The following is a 23,332-nucleotide window of genomic DNA, read 5'->3' on the forward strand; positions in this document are numbered from 1 at the left end:
TTTTCAAAATGAAAACACATCTGTAGCCAAAAAATCAAATCTGTTTATTATGCATTGAATCTTAACAAATTGTACACTTAAAGTAACATTATTATATATATATTGTCATGTAAAGAATAAACGTGGTTGATGTCACAACTTTCACTGTGAGATCAGGTAAAATATTTACTAATAATTGCCTGCATTAATGGAGCTGAACACACTGACTTCAGTAGACCGTTCTGAGGAATCGACAGATCGGTTGGACATGTGTGTCATCCTAATATCGAGTGAGGGGCTTTCTTTTCGGCCATCCAGCTTTAAGATAAAACAGATGGCTTTCTTGACAATAAACATTATAAGGATCTGGGTGCATTTGCACAAAGCTATCTAAAGGCTAAGGTGATCGTTATGCCCATACTTTAACATAGGCTCACAATCATCTTGTGCAAGTGGATCCTGTTCTGAAACATCACTATAAAAGGATATCAAAGAAGTGATATTTGTCCACTTTTTATACTGTCAACTTCTAAGAAATGCCCATAAACAATAAAATTTGATAAAAAGGGCCTAGTATTTGGAAACACTTTGTTACAAATATGAAAGTTGGGTACCTAAAAACTAATCTGTGACATGATCAATACATCATGCCCAGAAACGGTTGTGTGGACTGTTCTAGAGCTCAATGGAGCTAGATTACAAAGGGAGACTACTGACAAGGAAGTAAAGTACAACTGTCCTAATCTGTTTTAGAGCATTTTCAAAACGTGATCACTACCTTCAAAATATGGTGTTACAGTAATGAACAGTGCTGTAGTTCTGACCAGCAGAACTACAACATTTGTCGTAACACTTGTGACACAAACATTCCACAAGACATTGTTTGCGAGAGATCTTTCAAACAATGCCTAGTTTCTGCAAGGTTGCAATAAAATCCAATTGCAAGGGAGTTGCAAGTGAAGGCTAAACCAACTGCCTGAAACAACCTGTGTTTTAATTTCCAGATGGTATTGTCTTGTCGCATATATACATTTATTTCCTATCACAGATCTAGCTACCAGGTAGACAATATATGAACTATATGACTTATAAACTAAAATATTAAAATGGGGAATTACTGATGAATAGAGAGAAAAAGACTAAAGCATATGACATGTTCAATATACACACAAATCCAAAACAGTAAAATATGGTTTTTTTTCCCAATATGTAAATAAAACACATAAAACGATACTCACAAACACTATTAATGATATATTCGCACACAAAACACGAAAGCAAAAAAAACCTTAAAATTAATAAAACTAAGTTTTAATTTGTTGAACAGAAAAGACCACACCGGTATTTGGTTCTGCCTCTTAAAGAAATTCAAATCAGACTCCAGATTTCACAGTAAATAACTGGATTCAAATCATTTGTGTGATGAACAAAACACTTGGGAAAGATATATTTCATTCAGACACATCTTTGTCACACTTTATTTCTGTATATGCCCAAACCCATCAATCATACATTCTTATACTACTAAAAAAAAGAGCTTAGAAGACAACTTGATTCACTCATATTATTATATTAACTCAGTCATGGCATGATATTGACAGATTAATCGTAGTAATATATTAGAATGAGTTGGTCTTTAACTTATTTGGAGAGGTATATTTGTTCTAAATGTTTCAATCATGTTCGGTGCTTACCTGCTGGTTAGCCATTTTACAATTTACGGACATATAAGCACTTGTATAACAGACAAATTGCATCCTCATTGATACATACATGTATCCCATCAGACTCCTATTTCATATACAGATACATTCAATGGCCACCTTCGTAAAGGTGAGCTGAGGGTGACACAAAATGCCCATCAAAAAGCAAAAAACTAGTCATAAAAATACTCCCTCTCTTTCTCCCAGTTGAAACATCACTCAATAATGGAGAAATACCGTAGTCAACTCATAACTTCGGGCAGAGTAATAAGTGATGTACTGGTTATTTGTATTTTCATGGGCACAGTGAAGAGAACTCAAATGAGACAAGAAATTGAGAACATCAACAACTTGCACCATTGTGGATGCCAAGCTGAAAATGTGAAGCCCATTTCTGGTATCCCCGCCTCAATATCCAAAAATGATACTCCAAGTTGCTAAACAGATCTATTTATATTATGTACTTCATATAGACTTATGTTACATGTCATGTACTTAAACCATAAGAACATGCAATCCTTGTCTATATATTTTATTATCTTCGAGCACAAACGCTTAAAAACAAGGATGATTTAACCAATATAAGACACGCTCTGTATAATAACCTCACATCATTCCCCTTCATAGAAATTTTGATCTAGAAGATCAGAGAAAAATAAGATCATTATTTCTGTATATTAAGATCACCAATGCATTTTGTTCGTCTTACAATTAGGATAGTCTCTGTATATAATACCTCCAATGGCAGTTAAAAGCTAGAGTAAGTACCATGACAACAGGAAAGCACTGTTAGTATTGCCACACAATACATCTGTTGGATCATCATTATTATCATCATCACCATCTTGATACTACATAGGGAATTTACAAGACAAAGAATTATATAGACATGAAATATCATAAAAATAGGATATTTCATATAATGTGATATACATAAGTTGTAAATTACTCCTTCAAAATATGAACGACATTATAAGACACTTGACACAATATTTGGATATGATGAGATTGGTAAATGATCTCAAGTTCTACAAAAGCATATATACAACATCCCATGTCTTGATTTAAATTCAACATGTGTAGGTCCAGCTGTTCATGTGCCATGTGCTTCTGTTAAGACCTCAGGAATGAGGGTCACAAATGGTATTGAGTGAGTATATCACAGTCTGTTAAGGCAATCAAGTAAGAGGACTATCTTGGGTCAATTTAAGTAAATGGTTCTTCTGACATTAAGAACTGGTCATATATTATACATATACTATGATCAGTCCCTTTGTGATGTTCAAATTGATGATGTTTATGATACACACCCACACACATACAAATACAAATACAAAAATCTCTCTGGGTGCCCCCTTCCCTATGATAAATGTCAGATCCTTACCATGCTAGTGATACCAATCACATGAGATGTGGTAGATCAGCAAAGTAGGCCCAAAGTGAAACGTTGAAACGACACTAGGTCCTCTGACTTCATTCATCTATGGGGAAAAGTTTGAGTATCTTTTGTGTAACCATGTATACAATCATTGACTGTATTTACCATGTGTACCAGCAGGTAAAGTATTGTTACCATGTGTACCATTTGGTGTGGTATTGTGTTACCATGTGTACTGCTGGGTGTGGTATTGTGTTACCATGTGTACTACTGGGTGTGGTATTGTGTTGCCATGTGTACTACTGGGTGTGGTATTGTGTTGCCATGTGTACTACTGGGTGTGGTATTGTGTTACCATGTGTACTGCTGGGTGTGGTATTCTGTTACCATGTGTACCATTTGGTGTGGTATTGTGTTACCATGTGTACCATTTGGTGTGGTATTGTGTTACCATGTGTACTGCTGGGTGTGGTATTGTGTTACATGTGTACTACTGGGTGTGGTATAGTGTTACAATGTGTACTACTGGGTGTGGTATTTTGTTACCATGTGTACCACTGGGTGTAATATTGTGTTACCATGTGTACCACTGGGTGTAATATTGTGTTACCATGTGTACCACTGGGTGTAATATTGTGTTACCATGTGTACCATTGGGTGTAATATTGTGTTGCCATGTGTACTACTGGGTGTAATATTGTGTTGCCATGTGTACTACTGGGTGTGGTATTGTGTTACCATGTGTACCACTGGGTGTGGTATTGTGTTACCATGTGAACCATCAGATAAGCCATTGTGTTACCAGAAAACTAAAGGGTGCAGTAATGTTGTGGTTGTGACAATAACATTTATGGAATGTTATCCAGGAAATATATTTGGTGACCAATTGTTTCACAATGAAAACAGCCTGAGCTAACATCACAGATTCTACATATATCACAGTTGCAAATCTATGCCACAGACACATCAGTCATAATGTTGTCACGGGCTCTGTTGGGGAGGATGAGGCCAGCGGTACTTTCTGTCACGCTCTGTTCATCCTCGATCATCAGGCGCTGTTGGTTGGGGTTCATGGCTGGAACAAAGAGGAACAAGAACCTGGGAGAATGGAATCTTGAATACAAATAACCAGTCAGAACTGGATGGAGAAAGGGAACTGGTATACAAATAACCAGTCAGAACTGGATGGAGAAAGGGATCTGGTATACAAATAGCCAATCAGAACTGGATGGAGAAAGGGATCTGGTATACAAATCGCCAGTCAGAACTGGATGGAGAAAGGGATCTGGTATACAAATAACCAGTCAGAACTGGATGGAGAAAGGGATCTGGTATACAAATAACCAGTCAGAACTGGATGGAGAAAGGGAACTGGTATACAAATAACCAGTCAGAACTGGATGGAGAAAGGGAACTGGTATACAAATAACCAGTCAGAACTGGATGGAGAAAGGGATCTGGTATACAAATCGCCAGTCAGAACTGGATGGAGAATGGGATTAATTCAATTTTCATGCCACAGTCAACAACATGAAAGCTATAAGGCGGTGACCATACAAACCAGTGATTTACTTTATTGATAACATCCCACGCTATAATGATCTGATGACACATAAGTCTTGACCAGACAATCAAGTGATGAACATCAATCCATACAGGGATAAGATGACACCACATCAACCATTCTGAGCTAGACCTCCTGCTCCAAACCCATGAACACCCGGGTTAGAATTGGTCTTCAGCAACCCATACTTGCAAGAGGTGACTAACGGATCGGGTGGTCAGGCTCGCTGACTTGGTCGACCCATATCATCGGTTCCCAATTGTGTAGATTCATGCTGTTGATCATTGGACTGTCTGGTCCAGATTCGATTAGATACAGACTGCCGCCGTATAGCTGGAATATTGCTGAGTGCAGAGTTAAACACCAACCAAACCTCCTGATCCAGTTATCTACCTCTGACAAACAAGTACAGGTTCACATGACATGATATCCATGCACACACTCTGTATGGTATTGTAAGGGGGCTGTTGTCTCACCTGTCTCATATGCCCTCTGGCTCAGATCTGGAGGAAGTTCTTCATCTTCTATGTCCATGTCCATGTCTGTTTGCAGCTTGGCAAAGTTGATGAAGACCTAACCAGAGAAAGAAACAATACACTATTTCATCCATCATACAACTTCATGGAGGAATACCATTCTGATATTCACATCTCATTACTGAGATTCTGCACGATTCACTGTAAGACCCCCATACCTTAGACCCCACATTACTGAGAGTCTGCAGGATCCACTGTAAGACCCCCATACCTTAGACCCCACATTACTGAGAGTCTGCAGGATCCACTGTAAGACCCCCATACCTTAGACCCACACATTACTGAGATTCTGTAGGATCCACTGTAAGACCCCCATACCTTAGACCCCACATTACTGAGAGTCTGTAGGATCCACTGTAAGACCCCCATACCTTAGACCCCACATTACTGAGATTCTGTAGGATCCACTGAAAGACCCACCATACCTTGGACCTCAACATTACTGAGATTCTGTAGGATTCACTGTAAGACCCCCATACCATGGACCTCAACATTACTGAGATTCTGTAGGATCCACTGTAAGACCCCATACCTTGGACCTCAACATTACTGAGATTCTGTAGGATTCACTGTAAGACCCCCACCTTGGACCTCAACATTACTGAGAGATTCTGTAGGATCCACTGTAAGACCCCATACTCTTAGACCCCACATTACTGAGAGTCTGTAGGATCCACTGTAAGACCCCCATACCTTAGACCCCACATTACTGAGAGATTCTGTAGGATCCACTGAAAGACCCACCATACCTTGGACCCCAACATTACTGAGATTCTGTAGGATTCACTGTAAGACCCCCATACCATGGACCTCAACATTACTGAGATTCTGTAGGATCCACTGTAAGACCCCCATACCTTGGACCTCAACATTACTGAGATTCTGTAGGATCCACTGTAAGACCCACCATACCTTGGACCTCGCCAACATTACTGAGATTCTGTAGGATTCACTGTAAGACCCCATACCTTAGACCCCACATTACTGAGATTCTGTAGGATTCACTGTAAGACCCCCATACCTTGGACCTCAACATTACTGAGATTCTGTAGGATCCACTGTAAGACCCACCATACCTTGGACCTCAACATTACTGAGATTCTGTAGGATTCACTGTAAGACCTTGGACCCCATTACCTGTAGGATTCACTGTAAGACCCCACTTGGATTACATTAGAGATTCTGTAGGATCCACTGTAAGACCCACCATACCTTGGACCTCAACATTACTGAGATTCTGTAGGATTCACTGTAAGACCCCCATACCTTAGACCCCACATTACTGAGAGTCTGCAGGATCCACTGTAAGACCCCCATACCTTAGACCCACACATTACTGAGATTCTGTAGGATCCACTGTAAGACCCCCATACCTTAGACCCCACATTACTGAGAGTCTGTAGGATCCACTGTAAGACCCCCATACCTTAGACCCCACATTACTGAGATTCTGTAGGATCCACTGAAAGACCCACCATACCTTGGACCTCAACATTACTGAGATTCTGTAGGATTCACTGTAAGACCCCCATACCATGGACCTCAACATTACTGAGATTCTGTAGGATCCACTGTAAGACCCCCATACCTTGGACCTCAACATTACTGAGATTCTGTAGGATTCACTGTAAGACCCCCATACCTTGGACCTCAACATTACTGAGATTCTGTAGGATCCACTGTAAGACCCACCATACCTTGGACCTCAACATTACTGAGATTCTGTAGGATTCACTGTAAGACCCCCATACCTTAGACCCCACATTACTGAGATTCTGTAGGATTCACTGTAAGACCCCCATACCTTGGACCTCAACATTACTGAGATTCTGTAGGATTCACTGTAAGACCCCCATACCTTGGACCTCAACATTACTGAGATTCTGTAGGATCCACTGTAAGACCCACCATACCTTGGACCTCAACATTACTGAGATTCTGTAGGATTCACTGTAAGACCCCCATACCTTAGACCCCCACATTACTGAGATTCTGTAGGATCCACTGTAAGACCCCTATACCTCGGACCCCCACATTACTGAGATTCTGTAGGATCCACTGTAAGACCCCCATACCTTAGACCCCACATTACTGAGAGTCTGTAGGATCCACTGTAAGACCCCCATACTTTAGACCCTGTAAAACCTAATCCGCTGAGAAGACCAACTGGGTATAGTAGTCAAGACTGACCTGGTCGAGTGTTGTCTGGCTGACGGAGTAGCTCTCGATGCCCATTTCCTTCTTGCCACCCTCAATCTTGCCGAAGAGTCTAGCCAGGGAGATGGAGGAGGTTCCTAGTTGGTACTGTAACATGTTGTGGTGGCTTTCCTTCAGCACAGACTCGGGGAACTGCTCTCTGATGTAACGCTTCACAGGCTCCAGGTCGGGCTGACCTCCTGTCACTCTCAGGGTCACTGTGTACCCATTGCCGAACCTGCACGTTAATAGGGGTCATTACAGGCTAATATAACTCACAAGCTGTTTATACCATACATCAATGCTTGTAACGTATGCCTATGGAGGGAAGAATTGGAGTGGACTTAATTAATATAATATGTTGAATTTGAACCTTGGCCCTTTGATAAGAGTGTCACAATCTAACTACAGCGGAATCAGTATATTACGGACTGGTCTGGGACCGACTCATTTGTCCAGATTGTAAAGCAGTCAGGATAAGACAAGTTTTGTCCGTTACCGTAGACACTGCTCACGATGAGTTACCGTATATCTTGCATCAACACATACTGCCATGACACTTAATTTGTACTGATTTTGTATGGTCTCCCTATGGAATCAAGCTGACGTGAGGTCATACTATCATACTGGTCATCTGGTTATTTCTATTGGCAGAATGAAATAATCCTAATAAACCTACTTGTTCTTATAGTATTATGCAATGAGAGTAAATTTATTGGTTAGTGACAGGCAGTAAGGAAGTGCTATCCCAAGTTGTTACAATAATTTGAACATCAACTTATACATAGGTAGGCATATTATGCACTGTATTGTTATGTGAATCTTGTGATATATCTGTGAATAAAGACATTTCTAATCCTTAAACCACTGGGCTAGCCAAATGCTCTATCTTCAGAGATTACTACATGATGCTTGACCAAACTTATTTCACTCCATTTAACCCCATTTCACCACTCTCAGCCTCTTATATTATTGATATAGAAGATGTAATGCATCAGTATTTAACACTCTGTCAATTGACCCTGACATGAGTTTATACGTTTATGTTTAACACCACTGTTAGCAATATTCCAGTTATATGGTGGTAGTCTGTATATTATCGACCGGATTGGACAATCCAGCAATCAGCTGCATGAGCATCTATCTATGCATTGGGAAACGATGACATGTGTCAGCCAAGTCAGCGAGCTGACCACCCGATCCCGTTAGTCGCCATGGTTGCTGAAGACAAATTCTAACCAAGAACTTCACAAGTTGTGTTTATATGAAAATGAAGGATAACTGGAGACAGCTCACCTGTTCTTGAGATGCTGTGTACTGCCGATACACTTGAACCTGCCGTTGACCATGATGGCCAATCTGCCACACAGTGCCTCACATTCCTCCATGCTGCAACGGCAAAACAACAACACTTAGAAACATCCTCCAACACCATCCTTTAATATCAGGGGCTTTCATTGGCATCAAGTACAAGGCAAAACCTGAAAACTGCTGAAAGTATTCATGTAGTTCAACGCGTTACAAATGTGTTAAACAAGAGTAAATAACACACTGGATTTTGGACAAGTGTTGTAATCTGCATTCAAACAACCTGATTGAATGAATGAGGTTGTATGCAATATTCAGTGTGGCACTGTTAATTCTTCGGAAGAACGCACAAGCAAAAACAAGTTGACATAATGTCACCAGAATGATTTTATAAGTTTCTTTCACTGCACAGTAAAGCCACTATGTTATGACAAACATGAAGTACTGTTGGCCATTTTGTCACTCGGAATCCAAACTGTCTCACCTGTGGGATGTTAGAATGATGGAGCGGCCATCCTTGATGATGCTGTTGATGCAGTTCCAAAGGAAGCGGCGAGCCTTGGGGTCCATGCCAGTAGTTGGCTCATCCTGGACAAGGTGAATGAATTTAATGTAAGTGAATTTGGTCTACAATCAGAATTTTGGGGTCAGCAGCTGCAAATACATTTCAGAGATGGAGAGTGAGAGTGAGGGAGAGTGAGTGAGCGAGTTTAGCTTTACACCACACTCAGCAATATTCCAGCTATATGGCGGCGGTCTGTAAATAATCGAGTCTGGACCAGACAATCCAGTGATCAACAGCATGAGCATTGATCTATACAATTAGGATACGATGACATGTGTCAACCAAGTCAGCGAGCCTGACCACCCGATCCCGTTAGTTGCCTATTACGACAAGCATGGGTTACTAAAGATCAATTCTAACCCAGATCTTCACAGGTGAGTGAGAGAGAAAAGAAGAGAGGGAGGAAGAGAGAGGGATTGATGGAGGAGGAGAGGGAGAGTGAAATGGAGTGGAACAGGTGAGGGATGGGAATAGGGAGGGGGATTGGGAGTCAGGGTGAGGGTGAGGGTGAGGGAGAAATGAAGTAGAGGGTGAGGGATGGGAAGAGGGATAGGGAAGGAGGGTGAGGGTGAATTGAAGTAGAGGGTGAGGGAGTGGGGAGGGAGGAAGAGGAGGGATGGGTGGAGAGAGAGGTGATGGAGTGGGAAGGGAAGGGTGTTAGAGGGTGAGGGAATGGGGAGCATGTGGAGGGGTTAAGAAGGGTGCAGGTAAGTGAGAGGGAGGAGTAGGCAGGAGCATGTGGAAGAAGGGGGGAGAGAGGGAGAGAAGGGTATGGCTAAATGAGTGGGAGGGAGGGAGGGAAGGAGAGGGAGCGTGATAGTGAATCAACCAGCGTGTTGGACTTACCAGGAATATAATGGGAGGGTTTCCGATAAGGGCGATGGCTGTCGATAGTTTCCTCTTGTTTCCACCAGAGTAGCTGCCAGCAACCACATTGGCATACTTCACCAGCCCCAGCTTCCTGATAGCCCATTCTGCCACCTGCACACACACACACCACATACAGCCTTCATAACAACTATAAGTAGCAAGAAACCATTTCACCAGACCAAAATTATTTCTTGCTTTTCTTTATTTTTCCAAGAGTAAGAAAAGACATAAAAATGAACTTTCCCCGCTCAAAAAATAAAATCCTAATGTTTCTATTCACCCAAAATGTCAACTTTTAAGAAAATGTTTCTTAGATTTATTTTTTTTGCCCCATATACACTTAATAAATTGCCATGACTGGTGCTTTTTTATATTTTTTTCCCCCTCCTGCCTTTAGGTTTTCCGAGGACAAAAAATCCGTAAAACAAGTAATAAAATTGGTCTGGCCTAATCGATAAAATCAATATGATTAGAATCCTCTTGCAAAATGTACATCTAATGCAGTATTATCATTGATTATCAAGTTCAAGACAATCCAGCTTACATCTTTGATGTTTTTCTCAGGTATGCCTCTGACTCGAGCGTAGAACTGTAGATGTTCTCGACCGGTGAGGAGGGAGTCCAGAGCATCAAACTGAGGGCAGTATCCCATCAGCTGCCGTACCTTCACCATGTCCTTCAGAATACTGTACAATGAAACATGGTTGTAGTGGATCAGGTCGCACACAGTCACATCTGACTATAATTGTGATATGAAAATACTGCTAATATGTAATGCTTGGGATTACAGTAAAGTACAGATTTTAGTACTCTTTGGGGTTGAGTCACATCTGGGATTCAAACCCAGGCACCTAATGTGACTGACTGAGTTTGGTTTTTACGCCGCTTTTAGAAATATTCCAGCAACATCACGGCAGGGGACACCAGAAATGGGCTTCACACATTGTACCCATGTAGGGATTCAAACCCGGGTCTTCGGCGTGACGAGCCAACGCTTTAACCACTAGGCTACCCCACCGGCCCAGGCACCTTATCACAAGCAATAGAAGTAAGCAACCTAATTCAGTCTGTTACCACAGGTTCCACAAAAATAGAAATCTGACGACTATTAGTCTACAGTAAAGTCATATTATATGATACATATTAAAAACTGTCACAATAAACACATACTTACTAGTTTGTTTGTTCAAAAGACAAAACAAACATGGTTCAAGACCTCATAATTTTTTTCAATTTGATATATATAATTTTATCATGATATCATGACACAGAATACGAATGTTAGAAAAATTTGATCAATTCCATATATTCATTAGTTGACTATTTTCCTGATACAGTGTGTGAGACTTGGTTTTTTTATTGCTGACAATGTCACTGCTTTCATATCAGTCTACATATACTTTGCAGTACTGATCAAATTTGTAGTCTGTGAGGTTCCTGTTTTTGACTGTTTTATTAATAAGATAAACCACAGTGTTATTTATAAGATTTCCACATTAAGCCCACAGTTCCCACTATTTCATCCCAAAACACAAAAGATAAAGACTGACTGACTGACTGAGTTTGGTTTTACGCCGCTTTTAGCAATATTCCAGCAACATCACGGCGGGGGACACCAGAAATGGGCTTCACACATTGTACCCATGTGGGGATTCGAACCCGGGTCTATGGCCAAAAGATAAAGAAGTCAAATCTCAACGATACCACTGACAACAACAATGAAGCTTGTACCTCATTTCACTGACAGCTGCCGAGCCACTCGTGACGGCCACATCTCCTGTCAGCATCTTGAATGTGGTTGTCTTGCCTGCTCCGTTGACACCCAGAAGACCAAAACACTGCCCCTTTGGCACGCCCACACACAGTCTGTCTACGGCTGTCAGGCGCCCCTTCTTCCCAGGGGTCCAGTAGGTCTGAACAGAGAAAGACAGTGGTATCGCACAGTTCATTGACAGGCCAAACATGCTTGATCCAATAATATCAGAACTTCACCAATAGGCTATAGAACAATAAGTGAGAGGCACCGTGAGTGAGTGAGTGAGTTGGGTTTTACTCTGATTCCAGCAATATTACAGCCAAATCACAACAGGTCACTGTTCACACATTAGTGAGTGAGTGAATAGGTGGTTCCAATCCTATCGAAACATTAAAAGGTCTCAGACATTTACACCTGAGCATGGGTACTGGGCTAACAAACCGAGAAACATACTTGATTCCAGTCTTACCTTGGTGAGGTTCTCCAGCTTCAAGGTGTCATTGTCTGCCCCCCCTGACATGACCCGCTGACGTTCCCGAGCCACATCAATGTCCTCGTTGGTCAGTGGAGTGGTTGCTCCCTTTACCTTCCTGTAACATAGACAGGTGTCCACACAGCTTCAACACACAGCAACTCCATGTAACCCAGTGGTAAATGTCTATGGTCTCAGATATATATAGTCCATTGCTCAGTCAAGTGACTAAGTGAAATAACTAGACTTGGAAAACCTATTAATTCTACACTATCCTCTGACTAATGTACAAGAAAATGCAATGTGTAAAAAATCTGTTTAAGTAAGATCTGATGTTTCATACAAACAGGTTCATTCATCTTGCTTTCCCTACAGTCATCTATACCCAACAAAATGAAACTCTCTCCAATTTACTTTATCGAAAGGAATTCATGCATAAATGTATAAACAGTTGCATCGAAGTAAAATATGTCTGTTGAACTTCTCTAATGGTGAGTGAGTGAGTTTAATTTTACACCGCACTCAGCAACATTCACTAATACACATATGGGCAAGTCAGTAAACATTGGAAGAAAGTGTATTGTGATTAGGACATAAACTGCTCTCGAGGATTTGGAGCTGAAAAATAAATAATTAGAAATACAATCCAGGGTTAAAACCCACATAGGATTCTATCACATGAAAGGGATGCAACTCTGCACAGTGGAGTGAAGCATCGTTGACAGCTTTGTTTGTTTGTTTGTTTGCACTCAGCAATATTCCAGCTATCTGGTGGCGATCTGTAAATAATCGAGTCTGGACCAGACAATCCAGTGATCAACAGCATGAGCATCAATCTACGCAACTGGGAACTGATGACATGTGTCAACCAAGTCAGCGATCCTGACCACCCGATCCTGTTAGTTGTCTCTTACGACAAGCATGGGTTACTGAAGATCAATTCTAACCCGGATCTTCATGGTTAACTTCTCTAATGGATGCTTATGAGTCCTAGATTGAGATGTTTGCTATAGGACTCACCTTGGTTTGATGAAGAACCTGTACTCTATTAGCAGGTTGAAGATGAAGAATACGATACCCAGGGCAAACATGGCAAACAAGTTGCGGCCAACTATTTTCCAGTCAAACAGGTTGTACTCCAATGTCTCACCTGGAAAAAATGCTCACTAGTAAGAGGTTTGATAAAGTGTCATGTTTTAAATGCCACACTCTTATATTTAACAGTAGCCTATAGATAATCGAATGTTGACAAGATGATCCACTGACTGATACCATGAGCACCTTTCCACGCAATCAGAGCACACCCCATCAACAAAGTAACCATCCTGACCACAAAACCCAAGCTTCTTTGCATGACAAGCATAGAGACAAATTCTAACCCAGAATCGACAACCTCCGTGGTGTAGTGGTTAGAGCGTCTGCCCGGAGAGCGGAAGGTCACCGGTTCGATACTGAGGCACGTCATACCAAAAGACGTTAAAATATGGTACTTGTTGGTCCCTGATTGGCGATTGGCATTAATGGGTACAACAAGGACTGGTCGGCTCGGAGTCAGTATAATGAGTCTGAGTGGGGGTATTCATGCATAATTGCGGCATGGTATCTCAGTGAGCTAGCACAATAAAACCAGCTTAAGTCTGGGCTAGTACAAGCAGCCACACATACATGCACATCGTCATATCAGCAAAAGTTTCTTAACTGTGATATTAAACCCCAATTCGCCTCATCCAATCGAACCCAGAATCACTTAGAGGATCACTAGTCAGGGTCTTCAGACATTGTGTTTGTGGGACAGGGTTTGGCTTAATGTTGGTAGGAGGGACAGGCAAGAGGCAAACTTGAAGAGGCAGGTTCATATTCAGGGTCAGTGCTCTAGGGTTTGGTCAAGGTCAGTGTTTTGGAAGCAGGGTCAAGGTCAGAATCAGTGCTTAAAGGAAAGGGTTTGCTTCAGTGATGGGCTAAACATTCAAGCCATTGTATCCTCTATTTGTGATATCATTACAATAGTCTGATGAGTACAAGACTCAAGCTTCATCATTCATTTGTAATGAAAACATAAAGTCAGTTTTACAACCATCTGCATAAACATTCAATAATGATGCTCTGACATACCAAATCTAGAGATGATATCGGCCTGCAGCTTGTAGGCGGTCATGTCCATCAGTCCTCGGCCCAGACAGTAGTGGGGCATGATCAGGAAGGCCTGTTTCAGTATCTTGTTAATATCCGCAAGACCCTACAGTGGCAATGGGAAGGAGTAAGTGCATGAGAAACTGATCCATTTTTTTTAATGTGAGGCACAATAACATCATTTAATCAAAGATCATCAATCATGTGACCAATCACATGCCATCGTCATGATGGCAAAGAGAAACATTAATAATTTGTTTAAAAAGAAAGAATACTGAACATGTTCATTATAAATTGAATATTTATAATTTAGTTATCCTATCTCACATTATGCACTTTCCATTTTTCAGCCTCTTGTAACCAGTGATGAGAATGAAGTTTTGAGAAAAACTCTGAAAACTATCTGGGGGTCTTGGGGCAAGACCCTTGGCCTTATGAAATTCCCGGAATTCCGCGGATCCGCGGAAAATTCTCATTCCTGTCTAACATCCCAGCTACAGTTATTGTTGTATGTTGGCAAAGGAAGTTTCGTGCAAAGTGTGCATCTTGTCCTGATTGATCAACACCCAAGTAAAGTCATTCACTTGTTTTGGAGCTGGAACCAATCTTGTAATCTTGTAGACTAGAACTTGTGATGCATCGTTTCAGAAACCACTTAGAAATACTTTACACAAATTCTCAGGGACTGGGCGTTCAGAGTCACTTGATTTATTGCCGTACTATTGTCAAGGGACAATCATGAAGCTAGGAGACAGGAATCCCTGCTCCGTCCTGATTTTTAACGGGCCCAAGAATATAAAGACCTGCCATTGGGTCAAAATAAGGGTCAGCTTCTTAATGTTGACTATCTACCCAAGCTGATGTAACAATTGGAAGATGGAAATAATTGTTTTAATTAGGAGAGGATACTTTTATGAGTGTTTTTATTCACCTAGAATACCTTCAAATAGAAGTAAAAGTCTGTTTTTCAATGAAAATACTGACTGACTTACGTATAGTAAAGCAAAACAACTTTACCGTACAGGCCTAAGATACTGACATTTCCAAAAGCACTGGTGCAACTCGACAAAAACATGAGAAATATTTAGCATCTTTGCCTTTATATTAGGATCAATCAGGAAACTAGAAACCTGAAACTTTTGGGGTGACTTTCCCACAGGTCTGGTCACAATAACTGGGTACTGTAGTGCTGAACAAAACACAAACTTTCAATCAGACTAAACTCACTTCATCGTCCTGTTCAAACACCTCCAAGATGAAGGTTGCCAGTGTTGATACAGTTCCCAGGAACACGTTCACACACGACAACGCAACAAAGGCCGAACTTGGTACGGAGAACAACCGGGCAAACGGGTACATGAGGGGGATGATTGCAAACCTGAAACAACATGTGTAAAGATGATACTACTGAACCACTCATAATGTCAGAAGGTCAATAGTGAGTATCAGAGTATCACAGATTGCATTACTAACAATCAGAGTAATATAAAAGCGGTCTGCATGTTTTTATATCTGATCCAGACAAAGAGTGAGTGTTGTTGTTTTCAACTCAGCAGTCAACAACTACACTACAGTGAGTCACAGAGTCTAGGCGAGACAAACAATTGACGAATGGCAATCTTGGTACAGACACACATGATACTCTTAAACATGCATTAGGGACAGGAGTTCATTCAGCAATAGTTTCACACCACGCACGTATCTGGGGGTGTGTTGTGTTGTGTTGTGTTGTGTTGTGTTGTGTTGTGTTGTGTTGTGGTGTGGTGTGGTGTGGTGTGTGGTGTGGTGTGGGTGCATGCGTGCGTGCGTGCGTGCGTGCATGTGAAATATGGTGTAGCCATATTGGAGCAACCTGTATATAATCCATTCAGGGCCATACAAAACAGTAGGTTATATTATGAGCACACCTAAGGGTTCCACATGATCCCTCTCCTAGGGCATCAGCTGACCACTATCAACATGTGGAGAACAGGACATCATGCTTACCCATAAAGGAAGAGTAGAGCCACAAGACATGGGGCATGGCCAGGGCCAACATAAGCCTCCTTGTTGAAGCACAAGAATATTATAAAACACAACAGTGCAGGAATAAGGTAGTTCATCTGAAACAGGAAAACTTTACAATGTATCTGACAGACAACAAAATGTATTTAAAAATCTGTGCAATCAAAATAACCTGATCATTTACCACCCTACATGACCCCACAGTTATTACAGTCCCCCTGGGATGTGAGGCCCAGTAATATTATAGTCACTTCCTGAAGGAGCCATTCCTTGTCATACTAACTTCTGGGGTATCAGAAAAACAAGAGCAATCTAATATCCTATATGTCAGTTGGTGATTGAGCTTGGTTTTACACCACTCTTAGCAACAGTTCTGCAATATTTCATGGACACTGAACATGAGCTTCTCACATTGAATACAAGTATGGAATAAAAACCTACACTTTTGTTGATGTGAGAAACAAAATTAAACAATAGGTCCCCACTCTTGTTATTCCATGATGGATTAAATATAGTCCTATGAAAGAATTAGGTGTTCTTTAACTAAATTTAACTGCCATATAAATCAAATGAAGTGTAACTGCTACTCACCATATCCCAGGTGAAGTTGGCCACCCAGTAGATGGTGGGGTTGATGCCGCTGACAAACTGCAGGTGCTTGCTGTTGGACACTCTCTCCTCGATCAGCACCAGCACAAAGCTGGCTGGGATGAAGGACATGGCGAAGATGACACAGATGGCCACCAGGACGTCTATGGCACTGTTCATGCTGCAAGGGAAGAGTGACATGTGATCAACAGGAAACAGTGAGACAGAGAGATGGTCAAGACAACACATCATAAAATATATTGTCAGTCTGGTCAAGATGACACAGATGGCCACCAGGACGTCTATAGCACTGTTCATGCTGCAAGGGAAGAGTGACATGTGATCAACAGATGTGATATATGGTCAACAGGAAACAGTGAGACAGAGAGATGGTCAAGACAACACATCATAAAATATATTGTCAGTCTGCTCAAGATGACACAGATGGCCACCAGGACATGGTGATGCTGCAAGGAAGAGACATGTGATCAACATATGTGATATAGGTCAACAGGAAACAGTGAGACAGAGAGATCAAGACAACACATCATAAAATATATTGTCAGTCTGGTCAAGATGATGACACAGATGGCCACCAGGACGTCTATAGCACTGTTCATGCTGCAAGGGAAGAGTGACATGTGATCAACAGATGTGATATATGGTCAACAGGAAACAGTGAGACAGAGAGATGGTCAAGACAACACATCATAACATATATTGTCAGTCTGGTCAAGATGACACAGATGGCCACCAGGACGTCTATGGCACTGTTCATGCTGCAAGGGAAGAGTGACATGTGATCAACATATGTGATATATGGTCAACAGGAAACAGTGAGACAGAGAGATGGTCAAGACAACACATCATAACATATATTGTCAGTCTGGTCAAGATGACACAGATGGCCACCAGGACGTCTATGGCACTGTTCATGCTGCAAGGGAAGAGTGACATGTGATCAACATATGTGATATATGGTCAACAGGAAACAGTGAGACAGAGAGATGGTCAAGACAACACATCATAACATATATTGTCAGTCTGGTCAAGATGACACAGATGGCCACCAGGTAGTCTATAGCACTGTTCATACAGGAAGAGAGGAGATGACGGTAAAAATGACGTAAAACGGAATGGTGTTCAAGATAACCTGGGCCTTCTTCCACTGGGAGATCTTAGTGCGGAGACTGTACAAGCTGCTGCAAGGATATGGGAGATATGACAGCTGTAATGTTAAAATTGCTGTGAATATGATGCATGATACAGGGTTTTACATGATGCGGGATTCCTGCGTATTTGACGCAACAATTTTGTTAAAGACTCTCAAAATATTATCATACAAGTCAAGCTTGACGCAAGTTTTATGAGTGACCCTCAGAATTCAGTTCAGAGTCAATAAAATCGATTTGATAGCAAACAATGAACTTTTAGTGAGGTCTTCATTAATTTAGATATTTCTTTCAATTCATGTTAATAACGGTATGTTACAGTGAATAAATCACAAGCCTGATTATTTGTTCAGTATACATGAGTTTGTTATGAATGAACTGAACAGTGAAAAATATGCTGTTTATTAACTAACATATCAATGACAATACAACACAAAACAATAAAATCTTTGCAAAACGCTTGCTTTTTGATATACACACATAAAGATTATGCAAATAAATTCACGACTCACAAATATGAAATTTTTAAAGTAAAATTAATATTTTTATACTTATCCTGACTCATGTTTATTTGCTTGTCTTCTTCTTCTGGCGAACCTAGTGGAACACTTGTATCTCCCAATTGAAGTTCCCTTCAATAAAAAATCACTCATTAGTACTGACCACGAGTTACCTCCCTTCCACATGCGCGGGAACGAGGGCGCCACCTGAACCCATGTGCCTCACTCTCTCCTCATATACTGAGCCCAACACCTGAATTTCCAGGGAAATCCAAAGTGTTGTTAAGGGGGGAGGGACGGGAGGGCTTACCTCATGAGTCAGGATAAGTATAAAAATATTAATTTTACTTTAAAAATTTCATATTTTTTCTTATCCTGACTCATGTTTATTTGCTTGTAGAGTCCTACGGAATAGGAGGTGGGATTATATATACTTTGGATTTTACTAATTAGTGATTTGAACTGAGATAATTGTAATAACCCTAAGGGAACTTCATGAAGGCACTGAACTGAATTCCTGCTGTTAACTTATCAGTTGCCATATAAGGGTTATTACAATTTACTAAATATAATAAAGTATATAGAACATTAATTAAGCTAAAGCTATTAATGTGATAGTATAAACTGTTGATAGTTTATAATGAATACTTTTATAAGAACCAAAGTAGTAAGCTTACAATATGCATATATGTAAGGTATAACAGAATTTTTGCTTACGGTATAATGATACTTTAAGCTGTATAATAGTAACCAACTACTGAGAGTTTGTTAACTAATACATGTTATGAAATGAACATATGACTGAGCTTAAGGATTGAAACTTAAGCTGAACATATATATAATAGTAGAACTCCTAAGAGTTGTAGGCATATATATAGTATGATTATAGAACTGTGCTTAAGATATAATTAGCAAGCAACCTAAATAGCCAAAACAACTCCGTAGAGTTTGTTAGCTATTACATTTTATAATGTAACCATAATGCTTAAAATATGATGAAACTTAAGCTAAGTATATGATAGTAAAACTTTTAGAGTTTGTTAGCTAATATACTTATATGATATAAACACAGTACTGAGCTTTAAGATATGAATAAACTTAAGCTACATATATAATAGCAAAAACTCCGTAGAGTTTGTTAGCTAATACATGTTATAATGTAACCATAATGCTTAAGATATGATGAAACTGAAGCTAAGTATATGATAGCAAAAAACTCTTTAGAGTTTGTTAGCTAATATACTTATATGATATAAACATAGTAATGAGCTTAAGATATGAATAAACTTAAGCTACATATATAATAGCAAAAAACTCCGTAGAGTTTGTTAGCTAATATATTTATAATGTAACCATAGTACTGAGCTTAAGATATGATTAACTTAAGCTAAATATATAATAACAAACTCCGTAGAGTTGTTAGCTTACATATTGTATGATATAATAACCATAGTACTGAGCTTAAGATAATAGTGAACTTAAGCAAAATATATATAGCATGTAGCTATTTAGTACTGTTATAAGATAAGTAAAATTCTGTAAGATGGACTTATCGTCTCCGAGGAACTGTCAACTGTTGTGCGAGGACCATGGGACCGAATAGGTGGATACCTGAGACGTCCTCGGTGGTGATATCTCTCAGATAGTGGTTGGCAAACACCATATCGGATCTCAGAAATAACCCTCCATTATTCCAAAAGCATTTGTGTAGAGCAATTGGAGATGTTAAGCTCTAATATTATGAGGATTAGAAGCTCATGGAGGGTAGGAGTCCTACAGTCTTGTAGGCACGTAGTATGACAGTTCTGATCCAAAAGGAGATATAGTAGATGCACGTGAGACTTCCGTCTGCGTTGCTTGATAGAGGAAATAAATCTATTGCATGTTTCCCTCCTGTTTGGCTCGGTGGAGATATATTTTCAGTGCTATTACTGGCCATCATTGATAGATTCATCGTATCATGGGGTTCAAGTATATCATCAAAGCGTGTTCATAAACCTCACTTGTGAGGTGTTGGAGCACTATATTCAGATCCCAAGTTGGGCGTGAACTTCCGTTTAATCCTCCAATCGAGCTTCGTAGCAGGCGAGTAACTTGGTTAGGTTAGCTTGACGCCCGTTCTCAGTTATGATAGAGCTATTGCTGCAAGATAGGTGGACAAGCTAGCCTTATAAAATCTTAGTCTGGACGTGGATAAGATAAGTAGTCCGCCACTTGAGGATGAGTAGCATATCTAGCTGTAAATCCTTCCTTTGCAGCATAATTGACAAAACTGTGCCATTTGTCATCATTATAAGTTGCCAGTTGAGTTACGAGGGCAAGTTAGACTGCTTTGCGCTCTGGCTGAATAACTTGTTATTCAGACAGCATATGATACAATCCATCACGTGGAGTTGGAATATATCTGGCTTTCCGTGCGCTTGTTTGGTGTCGCGGATGTATTAACAGATTCGAGCACTCTGTAAGGTGTAGTATTGGTTGTCCGATTTCTTGAATAAGAGTTGGAAACCACTTCCTCACTGGTCAGTAGGCGTGACCAAAATCAGATGGAGGCTCTGCTTTAGACTGATTTAGAGTAAACTTGTGAGATTGCGCTGGTGGCGGAAAAGCGTCTGGCGTTGAGACCTTCCACGATATGCTTAGTGTGTCTGTTGCCAATGCTAGTGGGTCTGGAACTGGCGTCTGAATGTTGTCAGTTGTTTGTTGAATCGAATGGTAAATAGGTCTATTATTGTAGTTCCTATTTCCTTGATAATTTAGTGAATATCTCTGTATGGAGCATTCATTCTGTCGGCGATGGTATGTGTGGCGAGAGGCGTCTGCTATCACATTCTTTGCTCCTGGAATGTGATATGCTCTGACATGTATGTTGAGGTTGTTGATTAAATCGAACAATTGAAAACAGAGTCGATATGTTAGGGGACCTGGTTGAGCATAGTTTGTTCACATAAAAGCGCCACTGTCGAATTGACTGTGTGAATCATCCACTGGGTATACTGTAGTAAGTTGCTCCAGTGTATTAAAAGGCGTTTATTACTGCTTGCATCTCTAGCAGATTTATGTGTAATTGCTCTCTTGATTGCTCATAGCCCTGATGCCGTCCTGTTGGCAAGATGGGCTCCCCAACCTTATAGTGACACATCACGTAGAAAGTGTTATCGATTCCAGCTCTATTAGCGAGGCGCCTATTCAAACATTGATCTCTTGGTGCATCATAGTAGATGAGGTTTGACCTGAACCGATGATTGAGCGGTAGAGATTAGATCTAGATCGCAGTGCTGATGACTTGTAACAGATGTAATTGTAGTCTGCCTCTGTCTGTCATGTCTTGAGCTGAGCTGAAGTGCGTAACCCCAAACAGACTCTGTCACTGTCGTAGTGGTAGTGGAGATAGTAAGGCTTGTGGAAATGACCGTTGGATCTTGATCCATGGTCCTCGGTACAATTATCACGATTTTCGCGTCGTTACAAATCAAAACCTAGAATAGCAGATCTTGCGAAGGTTCTAGGTCCAACTTAAGTAGGTTTACTAACCATCTAGTTGTGTTAGTAGCTTGATGATGAATTCAACTGTAGTCTGAGGCGCTATGGATTTGGATCCATTTGTATCCCGTCGTCGAGGTAAATTCGCTCTGAAGTGTTTGGCGATGTAGATGCATAACCAGGGGTGACTGCCATCGTTGAACTTTATGTAAAAATCGTCTGACTGCCGTGTCCTCGTCCTTACTTGACAGGGGAGGTCTCTAACCTCAAGAAGGCAGCCCAATCATGAAGGTTTAGATTAGCTGGACTGTAAGGAGGCTTGCTTTCGTTCACTGATATATTGTTGTCACTTGCAACCTATGTGTTGAACTGTGAACTATGATCGACCTCTCGCGTAGAGGCGTTGTCCATCTCGGTCCAATCAGAACAAGGCATTTTGATTCTGTAGAGTACCAGCTGTGGCGTCACGGTGTATCAGGAAAGGAACCTTGTATAATATAGTGCGTCGTTGATATTAGAACAATCGTCAGTCTTCACGTAACTTCGAAGTTACCCAGTGATACGTGTTTGAGGGTTGATGGTAAAGCGAAACCTCGGTAGCGAAATACCTGGCGGCTCTGTAATATTAATGCTGGATAAGTTATTTTCCAGGCTGTCGTGAAAGTAACTTCAGTCTTGAAGATAATTCCGACTTCCTTATATAAGGTTCAATAACCTTGGAAGTTGTCAGCTTGTAGACTGTTAAAGCTGAACTTGTTGTACATATTACTTCTGAGGACATCGTTGATGATTATGAGTTTTACTCGCTGTAACAAGACTGCTGTTCAATTTCGTTTTGAATTGTCTGCAGATCTGCGTAATGGTCACGCATGTAGATAATCGTATTGTAGTAGGTAGTCGGCTTGAAGATCCTAATTAGGCTCTTCATCCGTTGATAAATTAATACAGCGGCGTTGTGTGTTGTAAATAGCCTGTGCAATTGTCTTCGGCGTAGGCTTGTAGGCGGCATATGGCTTACAGTTGATAAACAACTCATGTGATGTCTTGAGCGGACTGGCCGAGTGGCTATATATGGACGAGTGGCTAGTATATGGAGACCTTGGAGGGACTTCCTCGGTGACGCCGGGG

At 40.7% G+C, this 23,332-nt stretch overlaps 1 protein-coding gene across 1 annotated transcript in view; it reads right to left on the reverse strand.

Annotated features, from left to right (window-relative positions):
* Positions 1–23: 23 nt before the first annotated feature.
* LOC124284663 (phospholipid-transporting ATPase ABCA1-like) overlaps positions 24–23,332 on the reverse strand; it is a 39,032-nt gene continuing 15,723 nt past the window's right edge. Inside the window, exons 15-28 of the mRNA XM_046720769.1 lie at positions 17,053–17,230; positions 16,444–16,559; positions 15,685–15,835; positions 14,440–14,563; positions 13,348–13,477; positions 12,325–12,445; positions 11,831–12,012; positions 10,644–10,785; positions 10,076–10,210; positions 9,149–9,252; positions 8,653–8,745; positions 7,351–7,594; positions 5,101–5,197; positions 24–4,135 (exon numbers count right to left, since the gene is read on the reverse strand). Coding sequence (XP_046576725.1) covers positions 4,011–4,135; positions 5,101–5,197; positions 7,351–7,594; positions 8,653–8,745; positions 9,149–9,252; positions 10,076–10,210; positions 10,644–10,785; positions 11,831–12,012; positions 12,325–12,445; positions 13,348–13,477; positions 14,440–14,563; positions 15,685–15,835; positions 16,444–16,559; positions 17,053–17,230 — 1,942 coding nt within the window. The 3' untranslated portion in view covers positions 24–4,010. The remainder of the gene's footprint in view (positions 4,136–5,100; positions 5,198–7,350; positions 7,595–8,652; positions 8,746–9,148; positions 9,253–10,075; positions 10,211–10,643; positions 10,786–11,830; positions 12,013–12,324; positions 12,446–13,347; positions 13,478–14,439; positions 14,564–15,684; positions 15,836–16,443; positions 16,560–17,052; positions 17,231–23,332) is intronic.

Source organism: Haliotis rubra, unplaced genomic scaffold (assembly GCF_003918875.1).
Source record: "Haliotis rubra isolate DU_JTF1 unplaced genomic scaffold, ASM391887v1 Scf340, whole genome shotgun sequence".
Taxonomy (NCBI): Eukaryota; Metazoa; Mollusca; class Gastropoda; order Lepetellida; family Haliotidae; genus Haliotis; species Haliotis rubra.